The sequence below is a fragment of the Sphaerodactylus townsendi genome, linkage group LG04 (genome assembly GCF_021028975.2).
Source record: "Sphaerodactylus townsendi isolate TG3544 linkage group LG04, MPM_Stown_v2.3, whole genome shotgun sequence".
NCBI lineage: Eukaryota > Metazoa > Chordata > Lepidosauria > Squamata > Sphaerodactylidae > Sphaerodactylus > Sphaerodactylus townsendi.
The window spans coordinates 147184873-147197997 of record NC_059428.1 but is presented as its reverse complement, the minus strand read 5'-3'; the positions used below and the strand labels follow the sequence as shown (position 1 = coordinate 147197997).

At 50.7% G+C, this 13125-nt stretch overlaps 1 protein-coding gene across 1 annotated transcript in view; it reads left to right on the top strand.

Moving 5' to 3' along the window:
* Window positions 1–12543: 12543 nt before the first annotated feature.
* UNCX (UNC homeobox) overlaps window positions 12544–13125 on the top strand; it is a 111273-nt gene continuing 110691 nt past the window's right edge. The window contains exon 1 of the mRNA XM_048492509.1: window positions 12544–12938. Coding sequence (XP_048348466.1) covers window positions 12704–12938 — 235 coding nt within the window. The 5' untranslated portion in view covers window positions 12544–12703. The remainder of the gene's footprint in view (window positions 12939–13125) is intronic.

Genomic DNA, 13125 nt, shown 5'->3' with positions numbered 1-13125 from the left:
GGGTGGGTGGGTGGGTGACTCAGTTGGATTGCAAAATCCTCCCATAAACAATGGGGTGGGGTCTAGGATTACAGAGACTGGAAAACCGTGCATACAAATAGCTGCCTAAGGCAAACAAGACCGCTGGAGGCATGACACAATTTGGTGTAGCCGGCAGGGCCTCGCAAGGGAGATTCAAGGCCTCGGGGGACACTTTGCACATGTTCTTCTCCTGAATTTCCGGCTTTAGTTTTTTTTTAATTTTCATGTAAAAAGTAATTCTCCAACCTTTTGCTCCCAGAGATAAAACTAGACCTCTCGCAAATTGTACAGGACCGACTGGAATAAAGTTCACGGCCCCGCCAGCTCACTCAGATTGTGATGAAGCTCAGACGGCTTTTGGGAAAAGTTGTTAAAAATGGAGCCTGCATGTTCTGAGGCAGTATAGCTGAGTTACGAAGTTACACAGGACAGGGCTGTATTATCCCGAAGGCTGACTTGGCTGAAGCCTCTGGACTAAGGGACTGTCAATCATTTTTTGCTGAGGCGCTGTTACCAGCACCCGACGGATCTGGCCTTTCTGACGTGTTGACTGAGTGAGCACGTACAGTGGAGGCGAGAGGGAAATAGTGGGCCAATAGCACGCTAGCGTCAGGGCTGTGACATCATGTTGCTTCCTTCCAGCGTGGTGTCGTGGTTAAGAGCAGGTGGGTTCTAATCTGGAGAACCAGGTTTGATTCCCCACTCCTTCGCCTGAGTGGCAGAGGCTTATCTGGTGAACCAGATGTGTATCCACACTCTTACGTTCCTGCTGGGTGATCTTGGGCTACTCACAGTTCTTTAGACTCTCTCAGCCCCGCCTACCACCCAAGGCGTCTGTTGTGGGGCGAGGAAGGGAAAGGAGCTTGAAAGCCACCTTGAGTCTCCTGACCAGAGAGGTATAAATCCAAACTCATCCCACAGCAAGAGGAATAATAAGAGAAATTTGAAGAATTTGAAAATGCAGCAATAAAGGAATTTTATCAGGACAGATTTGTAAGCCGTTACTCCGATTTGTCCCGGAAACGGAACAAGTTAAGGCATAGGTGGTTAGGAAAAAGCAAAGCCTGTGAGGTAGGTCACCATTTTCCAGAAACATGGGGCAGGCGGCATGCTGGGGAACTGTGCTCAGAAGAGCCACAAGTGGGGTGCTAGAGAATCACGGGCCGCCCTTGAGCCTCTGAGCAAGTATCGCTGCTCTAACTGCTAGGCCACCGCTGTCTGGAGTGATTCCTTCAGTTTGTGGGACTATTGATTATTATTATTTACAAAGACATAATGTGCATCGCATGTTACTGTGAGCATACAAACAGGCACGGAGGAGAGAAAGCCGGGACCCGTTCACTGCAGAGAGCTGGAATAAATTGAAACAGGGAAGTAACAAAGATTGAAAGAATCAAAGAGGCGCTTCTGCTAAGGAGCCGGTATCCTATTTTGCATGCGGCAGTCAAATTGAGTGCGCACAGTGTGGCGTCCTATTCAGAGGGTCCACACACCATCCCGCCTGGCAGGGAAGTTGTAATGATTGCCCCTAGACTGTATGGTGGTGTCACAGCATGAATGTAGGCCTAAGATCTGGGCTGGGTTCAAATCCCCGCTCTGCCACAGAAGCTTGCTGGGTGACCTTGGCCCATCACATACCCTCAGTCTAGCCTACCTCACAGGGCTGTGGTGCAAATAAAGTCGAGGAAGCAAAAATGTGGTGATGTCTGGGTCCTGCTTGGGGAGCAAAGAATGTACAGAAGCACTCGTGCTTAATCATAAAATCTTAGAGTTGGAAGAGACCCCCAAGGGCCAACAAGTCCACCCCCTTGCAATGCAGGAACTCACAATCAGAGCACTCCTGTCAGATAGATGAAAGGAGACGGAGAAGAAGAGAAGAGAAGAAGAGAAGGAGGAGGAGGAGGAAAAGGAGAAGGAGAAGGAGGAAAAGAAGAAGAAAAAGAAGAGAAGAGAAGAAGAAGAGAAGAAGAAGAAGAGGAGGAGGAGGAGGAGGAGGAAGAAGAGGAGGAAGAAGAAGAAGAGGAAGAAGAGGAAGAAGAGGAGAAGAAGAAGAGGAAGAAGAGGAGAAGGAGAAGAAGAGAAGAAGCAGCAGAAGAAGAAGAAGCAGAGAAGGGGAGAAGAAGGAGAAGAAGAAGAAGAGGAGGAGGAGGAGAAGAAGAAGAAGAAGAAGAAGAAGAGAAGAAGAGGAGGAGGAGAAGAAGAGGAGGAGGAGAAGAAGAGGAGGAGGAGAAGAAGAGGAGGAGGAGGAGAAAGAGGAGGAGGAGGATTTTGGATTTATACCCCACCTTTCTCTCCTGTATGGAGACTCAAGGTGGCTTACAAGCTCCTTTCCCTTTCTGAAATTCCTTTCTATGGGGAGGGGTTCAGTGGTGGGATTCAAAAACTTTAGTAACAGGTTCCGATGGTGGTGAGATTCAAACAGTGGCGCAGCGCCAATGGGGCTGGGCGGGGCACAACGGGGCGTGGCCAGGCATTCCGGGGCGGGGCGTTCTTGGGTGGGGCTGGGGCAAGGACGCAGGGCTCTTGCACCCCAGGTGCAGTTCCCCTTTGCCCCGCCTCTAGATTCAAATAATGACTGTTTAAAGTATTAAAAAAGCAATATACCGTATGGTAGTGTATTATTTATTTTTAATAAATAAATGCCACAATACTAGAACCAGGGGGCATTCATTGAAAATGCTGGGGGGGGAAGAATTAGGACTCATAAAAGGAAACACTTCTTCACGCAACGTGTGATTGGTGTTTGGAATATGCTGCCACAGGAGGTGGTGATGGCCACTAACCTGGACAGCTTTAAAAGGGGCTTGGACAGATTGATGGAGGAGAAGTCGATTTATGGCTACCAATCTTGATCCTCTTTGATCTGAGATTGCAAATGCCTTAACAGACCAGGTGATCGGGAGCAACAGCCGCAGAAGGCCATTGCGTTCACATCCTACATGTGAGCTCCCAAAGGCACCTGGTGGGCCACTGCGAGTAGCAGAGAGCTGGACTAGATGGCTTGTTCTTATGTTCTTAATGTAATTATATTGATTGATTTTAAATAATAACATAAGTAAGGAGAGAAACCAAAAACTGTTTGCAATTGTTAACATATTACAAACATATCTAATTGTCTATCTCTCTCAACTCCCCCCAACTAAAACATCCTATATTGCCTCCCTCCTTCCCAAATTTCCCTCCCTCCCTACTTCATACTTCCCCTTCAGATTCCTATAACTACTTTATCTATTCCACTTGAAAGAAAACTAACAGAGGGAGAGATCCAAAATCCTTAATCTAAAAGAGTAGTTTAAACTCCTCTCTTTCCAATATAAATATCAAGGGGAAAAAAGAAAATGAAAATGAAAAATCTGTACCTATAATACTTTCCCAACCTTTATACCAATGAACAAAAAAATTGAATTACTATATATTGTATTATTTCATACAGTTCATACACACATGGGGGGTGCCATGGGGGGCAGGGGGGCCTCAGGGGGCCCTGGGGGGTGATTTTGCATCCCCCACTTGATGAGATTTGTTGTACCCAGGGACAGAGATTATCATTACCCCCTTGTCCCTAGTGGAGTTAATCATTAATAACCGGTTCTCCGAACTGAGAAAATTTTAGTAACCGGATCTACCGAATAGGTGCGAATAGGCTGCATCCCACCTCTGGAGGGGTTCCCTCAGGCATGTTGGTCGCTTGGATGAGTGGCAGGTGTGAACGCATCACCAGAGATCATATGCCAGCCACAGACATTTCTTGTCACATGGGGTGAGATGGCAAACAGAAATCCAGAAGTGGCTTACATCGTGCAGAGGTGGGACTCAAATAATTTAACAACTGGTTGTTTACAAGCACCATTTTAACAACCGGTTCTGCCAAAGTGGAGCGAGCCTGCCGAATCCCACCACAGCTTACCCGTGGAAGCAGTCCTCCATTCTGGAAAATATTCCCAACAAGACTGGAAAACCACACCCCTCCCCCCCACCCTTTGCTTTGTTTTGAACTTTTAAAAAGTTTCCTGCTAGAAGAAGAGGAATTTGGAATAAGAGCCTCTTCGATAAGGAGTCTCAAGGTGGCTTACAAGCTCCTTTCCCTTCCTCTCCCCGCAACAGCAGCAGTGGCATAGGAGGTTAAGAGCTTGTGTATCTAATCTGGAGGAACCGGGTTTGATTCCCAGCTCTGCCGCCTGAGCTGTGGAGGCTTATCTGGGGAATTCAGATTAGCCTGTGCACTCCCACACACGCCAGCTACAGGTGATCTTGGAGCTTCAGTCACACAGCTTCTCGGAGCTCCCTCAGCCCCACCCACCTCACAGGGTGTTTGTTGTGAGGGGGGAAGGGCAAGGAGATTGTCAGCCCCTTTGAGTCTCCTGCAGGAGAGAAAGGGGGGATATAAATCCAAACTCTTCTTCTTCTTCTTCTTGTGAGGTAGGTGGGGCTGAGAGAGTTCAGAGAGAACTGTGACTAGCCCAAGGTCACTCAGCAGATTTCGTGTGTAGGAGCGGGAAAACAAACCCAGTTGACTGGATAAGAGTGTGCCACTTATGTAGACAAGCGGGGAATTGAACCCGGTTCTCCAGATTAGAGCCTGCCTCTCTTAACCACTGTTCATGCTGGCTTCTTAAACTTTCAAGAACTGAAGAAAGGCCCTGTTGGGCCAGACTACAGGTTTACTCCAACCATGGCCTGGTTGTATCTTCCTCCGAACATTTTCTTTACCTCAAACATTTCTATGCTGCCCCCCAATCCTGTTCAGAGTCGTCCCCCCCAAGAGGTGGGCCTCAAAACATGGAAGGAACATTCATAGGAAAGTTACTGTTAACAGAGCCAGTCGAAGCAGGTTTACTCAGAAGTAAGCCACATGCAAGTTAAAGGGGCTAATTCTCAAGAATGTTTCTTTAGGCCCTCAACCTAAGTTAACACAGTGCTGGAAATCTATCCACAGGTTTATTTATTCATTTATTCCATCCTTTCTCCCCAATGGGGACCCCAGCCAGCTGACCCGATTCTCCTGTCCTCCACTTGTGTTACGCTTGACTTTATTTGCTGTGGTCCTAGAGCAGTCAAGCTCTGGGGGCCTTCATGGCTAGAGCTTGCCAGCTTCCCCCTTTTCCTGCCCATCTAGGAATTCGTTCTTAAGCTGATTTTCTTTCTCTCTTGGACCCCTTATCGGTTACATTTTTCTCCCAGTGCAACTCAGGCAAGCTCCTGTTTATCTTCAGCAGTGGCATAGGAGGTGAAGAGCTTGTGTATCTAATCTGGAGGAACCGGGTTTGATTCCCAGCTCTGCCGCCTGAGCTGTGGAGGCTTCTCTGGGGAATTCAGATTAGCCTGTGCACTCCCACACACGCCAGCAGGGTGACCTTGGGCTAGTCACAGCTTCTCGGAGCTCTCTCAGCCCCACCTACCTCACAGGGTGTTTGTTGTGAGGGGGGAAGGGCAAGGAGATTGTCAGCCCCTTTGAGTCTCCTGCAGGAGAGAAAGGGGGGATATAAATCCAAACTCTTCTTCTTCTTCTTCACCTGAACCCTTTGGGCCATTTATAGAGTGACTGAAAGCCCCCTTGAACCCCTTCCCCAATCTCAGGCAAAGACACACACACACCCCCCGCCCCTTTTTATTCTACCCAGACCACGGCCCAACTACAAACATGAGAAGGGCGTGCTCCTTTCTGTCCACCCCCTTCCAGAGTGATCAAGACCTCAGGAATTTTGTACCCCTTCTTCCACGTTTATTTAAATTTCTCACTTACCTTCCAGAGGGCCGGAGGTGGCTGGGGGGTGGGATTGTCTGCCCTTGCAAAGTATAACAAAAACTCCAGGAACACCTTACCCCCCCCCCCACCCCCATGGAAGCATGCCAGGTGTCCTGGGACCAGATTTTCTGCCTAATCAGGGTTGCTGGGCAGAGAAAGCGTAGGACAGAGGGGAGCCTAGCCCCCTCTTGGTTTAACTGTGTTACCACTACTCCACGCTGCCTCTCAGGTTGGGTTCTGACCCCAGCCCCCACCCCACCCCACTGCCTCAAACTCCATTGATGGTGCCCCATCCACCTTGAGTGCTGGTCAGAGAGAAGTGAAGATGGGAAGCGGGTTCTCCTGCCTTTGACCTTTGAGTGCCTTGAATCCTGGGAAATCCCTTCCCCCCTCCCTCCGGGTTGATGATTTCAAAAGCAGATGGGAGGGTCAGAGGAAGGAAAACAGGCCAGATAGGAGAAAGATGCCCACAGAGACAGAGGCCTTTCGCACCCAGGCCCTTTGGGGTAGCTGTGGTCATCAGAGGGGGGGTGCCCTATTCCTGGGGCAAAGAGGCCACGTCCAAAAAACTCTGGGGTCTGCAGGAGCCCCCCTACCCGTATACCAGACCAGTTGACCCTCTTCAGTCAAAGGCTCCTGGGGGGTGAGGGGAGAGTCTAGTTTTGGGCGGGTATGTTTACGTTTATATCTCCCTGCCTTTCCTGGGAGGGTCAAGGCGGCCTCGAAGTCACAACATTACCCTGCAAAGCAACGCTTGCATAGCGGCGGATTTAATTAAACCAAACTCCGGTGGGTACCTTTTTTAAAAAGAGAGAAGAAAGAAAACTAGCAACATTTAAATCAACTGGAGCTTAGCTGAGTTACAGCTCAGATTTTTCAGATCTGTGAATACATAGTAATAATAATATTAAGAGTAACAATAGTAATAATAACAACAAACCAGCGGAAGAACTGGCAGTTGTGATATTTAACAAGATTTAATAGTAATAGTAGTAGTAATGATAGAATAATAAACAAAGAATAAAAGAATAATAAACAAAGTTAAATCATCATAATAAAAATAACAAAAACATTACAACTATGGCAGTAACAAATGCATTACAACTTCCTAGGCCTCTGGGTGAGGCTTGAATTGTAATGAAATGCCAACAGCCAGCTAAAGATCTGACAGCTGACTATAATAATAATAAGAATAAACCAGCTAAAGAACTGGCAGTTGTGATATTAAACAAAATTCAATAGTAGTAGTAATAGTAATAATAGTAAACAACATTAAATAATAATATTTTTAAAAGTACAATAGCAACAACAATGATGAACCAGCTAAAGAACTGGTAGTTGTGATATTAAAACAAAATGTAATGGTAATAGTGGTGATGGTAATGATGATGATGATGATGAGATTGTGAATTCTTCTTCTTCTTAGCCTTGGGGTTGCAGTGTGGAATCCTAAACACCTTTTGGAAGGCAGTGGGATTCCTAGACAGTGCAGTCCTAAACAGAGTTATGCCATTCCAAGGCTACTGTTGTCAATTATCTTCGAATGGCCCTATTCTCTTTAGGATGACGTAGAAGGTTGTGGAGTTTCTTTAGGCCCTTACCCACAAGAAAGGCCCCTTTTGGAGTAATATGGGACTGAATTTGGAGTTAAAGGATGAACGGGGAAGACCATAAGGGAAGAAGGTTTGGGATTTAGCTGGCAGCCAACCGCAGAACCCTAATACCCAATTTAACTTCCCCCCCAAAAAAGAAACAGGCAGGAGAGAACCCACCCACCTCCTTCTACGGATCCTGGGAAGAGTTTGTAGGACTGGGAACGCCCCAAATTCTTCTGGGGATCTGGGGCAGACTAGATAGCCAGGATATCATGACAAATCAGAGAATCCATCTGCCTCTCTTCATCATTTCTGGAGCAACCCCTACAGAAAGCTGAGGAGCAGGACTTTTCAAACCTGGGGGAGGGGGGGTCCCCAGTCTTGTCTGGAGTTGCTTCTCCCCAAATCCCCTCTTTCAAAAGCCAAACCAGACTGGGGTCTTCTGAAAGGTGGGGGGCTGCCTCACCCACCCCCTCCCATTCCCAAGAAACTTTTCTCAAATCATCCCCTCGGTGGGGTCTTCAGGCTTGGCTGGAGCTGGGGGGCAGGAAAGATGTCGCCCCCTCCCCTCCGTCCTTCCTCATCTCCCTTGGGCCAGGAGGGTCTCCACACCCTCTCCAAAGCAAGGGGTGCCCTGGGGGCGAAGAGAAGGCCCGGTTCTTAGCCTTTGGGGGTTTTCACTTGGGGGCTTTTCTTAGCCCTGCCAGGAGGCTACACACAATACCCACGCAACACACACACATATATGTTTCCTTTTTTTCCTAAGGAAAAAAAACCCTACCCAGAGCCGGTCCAGAATAAAACAGAGATAAAACAGAGAGATGGTGATAAAGAAAAGAGAAGAAAAGAAAGAAAGAAAGGAAGAAAGTGGGGAGAGGGAGGGGGGGCTGGCAGGCGAGGCGAGTCCCGCATGCGAGTCTTGTTCGTCTTATTATCAAGTTAATTAAAGGCAGCGTTTGACAATGTCACTCGGCTGTAGAAAAAAGGATTTAAATGCAACGTCTCCCAGGACCGCGTGTCAAGGGCTGCTTCCTTTCTTCCTTTCTCTCTCTCTCCCCTCTCTGCGCCGGGGCGGTTTGGTCTTCCTCTTCTTCCTCTTCCTCTTCTTCTTTTTCTTCTTCTTTCTTTCTCCCTTCCTTCCTCTCGGGCTGAAGAGTTGTTGTTTTTTTGGCGTCTTGCCTTGAAAGGAAACCCCAGTCCGGCTAAGAGGGCAGAAAGGAACAATTATTGGGGATTGGGGGAGATTGGGGTTGGGAATAATCAAAGGGAGGGGGGGCTGGAAAGGAGGAAGGAGAGTGTTGCCTCTTTGGAGGGGGAGTTGAAAGATGAGCACAGGGAGATGTCGGGGGAGGGTCGAGATCAAAGCCCCCCCCCCTCCCATGAAGGGGTCTTCTCAAGCACTTTAAGAGAGAATTATGTTCTTCCCTTCCGTTTTTTGAACCTGGGTCTGGGAAACATGAAATAAAGAAGAGAGCATAGGGGTGGGGGTTTTTGCGCGGGGGGGGCACACTCACTCTGTCTATATATGTAGGCTTTTGGGGGGACTCTCTCTATGTAAATATATAAGTTTTGGGGAGACTCTCTGTGTATATATAAGGTTTGGGGGGCACTCTCTATGTAAATATATAGGGGTTTTTTGGGGACTCTCTGTATATATATATATAGGGTTTGGGAGACTCTATATATGTATATGTATATAGGGTCTTTGGGGGGCTCTATATATATAGGGCTTGGGGGACTGTGTGTGTATAGGGTTTGGGGAACTCTCCCTCTCTCTATATGTATAAAGATTTTTGGGGTCTCTCTCTCTCTCTCTCTCTCTCTTATATGTATATATATATATATGAAAGGGGACCGAGCTGATTGCTCCGCCGGCTTCCTCTCGGAGGTCAAGTGACGGACGGCTTGTTCGCTTCCCCATAATAATATTAATTAAACAATTTGCATGCTAATAAGGTAACAATTATCGGGGCTTCTGTTGAAAGAGTCGGGTTATTACAACACGCCAGTCTGGGGGCCAGGGGTCAGGGAACGAGAGGCGAAGGAAATTTCGGCTCAAATTAACATTCTGTCAGCTCCAGAAAATGGGATAAATAAAGTCGAATTAATTCATTATAATAAAGAGAGGGAGGAGGAGGAGGAGGAGGAAGGAGCGGGGGAAGAGATCCAGCCCCCCCCCCCTTCTCCATCCTTATTCTTTTCAGGATTGATTACCGTTCTGTATTCAAAAACACGCTCCTTTGGCATTTCTATCCTGAAATCCGATAGAAAATGAGGCTTTTTATTGCTAGAGGCGAAAGCGGGGGGGGGGGGGGAGGAGGAGAGAAGCTTCGGTGGCTACAGTTTACATTTAGTATTTATAGAGAAAGAAATTAAATTATGCTGAAAAGGGAGCCCTTGGCCTTTCACCCCGGAATGAATCCCGACCCCATCATTTTCGCCTGACTTTTCTGGGGGGGGGAGGCGAGCACGCGTCGCCGTGCCATTTTTATTTCATTTTATTGTTTAAAGGTAATAATTAAACTGCCGTCTCTGGCAGAAAGGGTGGGGGAAAGGCACGTTGGTGGGATATTTCAATTAGGGGGTCTTCAGAAAAGGAGACCCCCAGCTGCATTGCTGGGAATCTGGGCTCAGTTTGGAGGAGAGTTCGCGTCCTGGGAGGAGCTCCCAGAAATATGCGTCTGCTCCCCCATCTCCTCCGAATTCAAGATTTGGGTCTCTTCAAAAAAATCTGCTCCCCCCAAATAATGCGCTTAAGTTTTCACACCCCTGAAAAAGTTGGGATACTTCAGACGGGCCTCGAACTCCCAGAAAGTCAAGAAGAACCCGTTTACCTCCGGTGGAATACCTCCCAGTCCCTGGGCAGGCTTTTTGGAAATAAAAACAAGAGCTGCGACCCCTAAACAGGTTTACGGGGCGATCCCCAAATCCCCTAAGATAAGAGCCAGACTTTTAAGTTGCACCGGGAGAATCGCGCCGGCGGCAGAGCCTGTCCGGATTTACTCGCGAGTAGGCCCGCTTAGAACTGCGCGGCCCGGAAGAGGACCCCGAGCCTAATAATGTGGGAGGCCCGCAAACCCAAGGAAAGCCAAGTCGCTTTTCTTTGCGGAAGAACCGTTTTTGGATGCGGGAATCCCTCCTGTTAGGCCTCCCAAAGCCGGGCCTTCGGCTCGCTCCGAAGCGACGCAGGGCCGTCCACACGGCGACCAAGGAAACGCGCCACGCCTGTCCCACAAATAGGCGCAGAGGCGAAGGGACTCGGGCTGGCTGTGGTCCCACTCAGGCGTACTTTGGAGAGGAAACTTGGAAGAAGCTGCGGGCTCCAGTCCTGAATCCGGGCAACATTTACTCTCGAGGAAACGTGCCCAAGCGCGGGCCCCAAAGCCGAAGAGCCGTTCCCCCTTAGAGCCTCCATAATATCTCTAATCTCGGGTTCTGGAGGGAATGTTTTTGGGATGGCCCATCGCCGGGATATTGGTGGGTTTCTTTCTTCTCCTGGTCGCCCCGCGAGCAAGACCTCAGGCGTAAATTTAATCCAACGGCACCGGATTGGGAGCCTCTGGCCAAGATGCTCGGGGAAAGGGGCCGGCGGGGTCTCCAAACCGGAGTCGTTTCGGATTCGGCTGGAAGCGCAGTTTGATCCGGAGTATCGGTCGATGCCGAACGTTTACACCCCATCCCAAAGGGACCAGAGCCTGAATTCGGATCGGCACAGGGGACACGGGCGGTTCGGGAGCCGAGGTTACGATCCCTAGCAAGTCTGCTTACTCCAAAGTAGGTCCGGTTGAAACGGAACCGGACTAATTTCTCCAGCAGACCCCCCAGGCCTATTTGGGAGCGACTTGGTTGCCCCTTAGAGAGTCCCCCATTTATGTTTTAACAGGAACGGAGAGTCATTAGGAGACACGTGTCTTCTCCTGACCCCAGCGGGGGCTTATCAGGTAGGGCACTGAAGTTGCGGGTCTCTTTGCGGGCCCAAAGGGGAACTTCCCCCCCCTTTTCGCAAAAGGAACGGGGAAAATCCCACGGTGCACGGGTTGCATTCACACGTACCTGCTCAGGCGCGCGCTTCTCCAACACCTGACGCAGGGAAAAGAGAGGCAGGTATTTTATTCCACCCACCCACACCTTGGGCCGGCCCTCTCCCCTCCCTGCTAAACAGCCTGCCTTTTTAATTAGACCCCCTCCGGCCCCATTCATAATTTAATAGGGCTTTCCTCTGGATCAATAGGGTGGAGGCGGTTTAAATTATTATTTTGATTGATACGCTCGGATTGGCGGCGCGGCTGAAGCCTTCCCTGTTCGCCCCCCCCCCTCCCAGCTTTTTATAAAAGTCTTCCAGATCCCCTCCCCGCCCCCCCGCCGGAGAAACCCGGGAGGAGATGAAAAGGCTTGTAGTTTTAAATTCATCCTGACAGGTCTGGAAAGAGCGGGTGATGAATCTCATATTATTGGATCAGTCTATTTCCCGCTCAATGTCTCCCTGTAATTGGAGCAACATTACTTTAAGGGTTCAGAGGAGTCGAGCGTTTTCTGGTGTAGACGAGGGAGGGGGGGGGGAGGAGGAGGGGGGGGAAGACGCTCTTTCCCGCCCCAGACCCCGGCCACTATTTTCCAAGGGGGGGGGGGGAGAGAAATCTATTAGTGGGTCGCGAAGGAGCGCGCAGCTCCAGGGTGGCTTTGGAGCGTTTAACCGGGGCTCCAAGTTCTCCTCGCGGTCCTCTAGCCTGGTCGGCCTGGACTTGCCCCCCCCCCGGCTCCAGGGGTCCTTCTAAAAGCCCCTCCCCACCCTTTCTCCTCCCCCGCTGCACCCCTTCTCCTCAAAAGGGACGGGGGAAAGCCCACCGTGTCCAGGTTGTCCTCCCCCCGCACCCCTTCTCCCCTGCACCCCTTTTCCTCCCCTTCTCCTCCCCCGCGCCCCCCTCCACCCCTTCTCCTCTCCTCCCCACCCCTTCTTCTCCTCCCCCCTCCCCTTGGCCCCTCCGTCGCCGCGTTGTGCCAACTCCTGTTTATGGAAGGGTGGATGTCAGGTATAATTAGCAATCGATATGGAAAAGGGGGGGAAAAACCACGGAACGTGGGCCTGGCCCCACCGTCTCTGACGTCAGGCCCGATTAAGGCTCCTGATTGGTCCCAAATTCCCCGGGCCCCGGCCTAATTATGGGGAGGCCCCCGGTGGGGAGCGCGTTAAAGCGGCCCGGCGCCCGGCGGCGTGCGCCCTTCTCTGCGCGCCGGCCGCCCCGGCAGGTCCACTCCCGGCCCGGTGCGCGGTGCTGAGCCCGGGTGAGGGGCTGGGCCCCCCCCAAGGACCCCCCCTCTCACTCTCTCCCGCCCCCCTTCCATGATGGACAGCCGCATCCTGGAGCACCCCCATGCCCAGTTCGGCGGCATGGTGGGCTTCCCCTACCCCCTGGGGCACCACCACGTCTACGAGCTGGCCGGGCACCAGCTCCAGGCGGCCGCGGTCCCGTTCTCCATCGACGGATTACTCAGCGGCTCCTGCGGCGCCTCGGTCATCAACCCCACCCCGCTGCTCCCCTCGGCCTGCGGCGACAGCCAACCCTTCAAGCTGGCCGGTAAGCGCCTTTCTCCCTCCTCTCCCCCCACCTCAACTGGGCACCCCAGGGTCCCGATCCGGGCTCCCCTCCCTGGAACCTCCCCCAGTTTCCAACCCCCCCTCTTGGCAGGTGGCCGGTTGCGCGCGCCTCCTGGGGTGAATTGGAGGGGGGGGGTCAGGGCTTTAAAACAAGAACCCCAACGCTA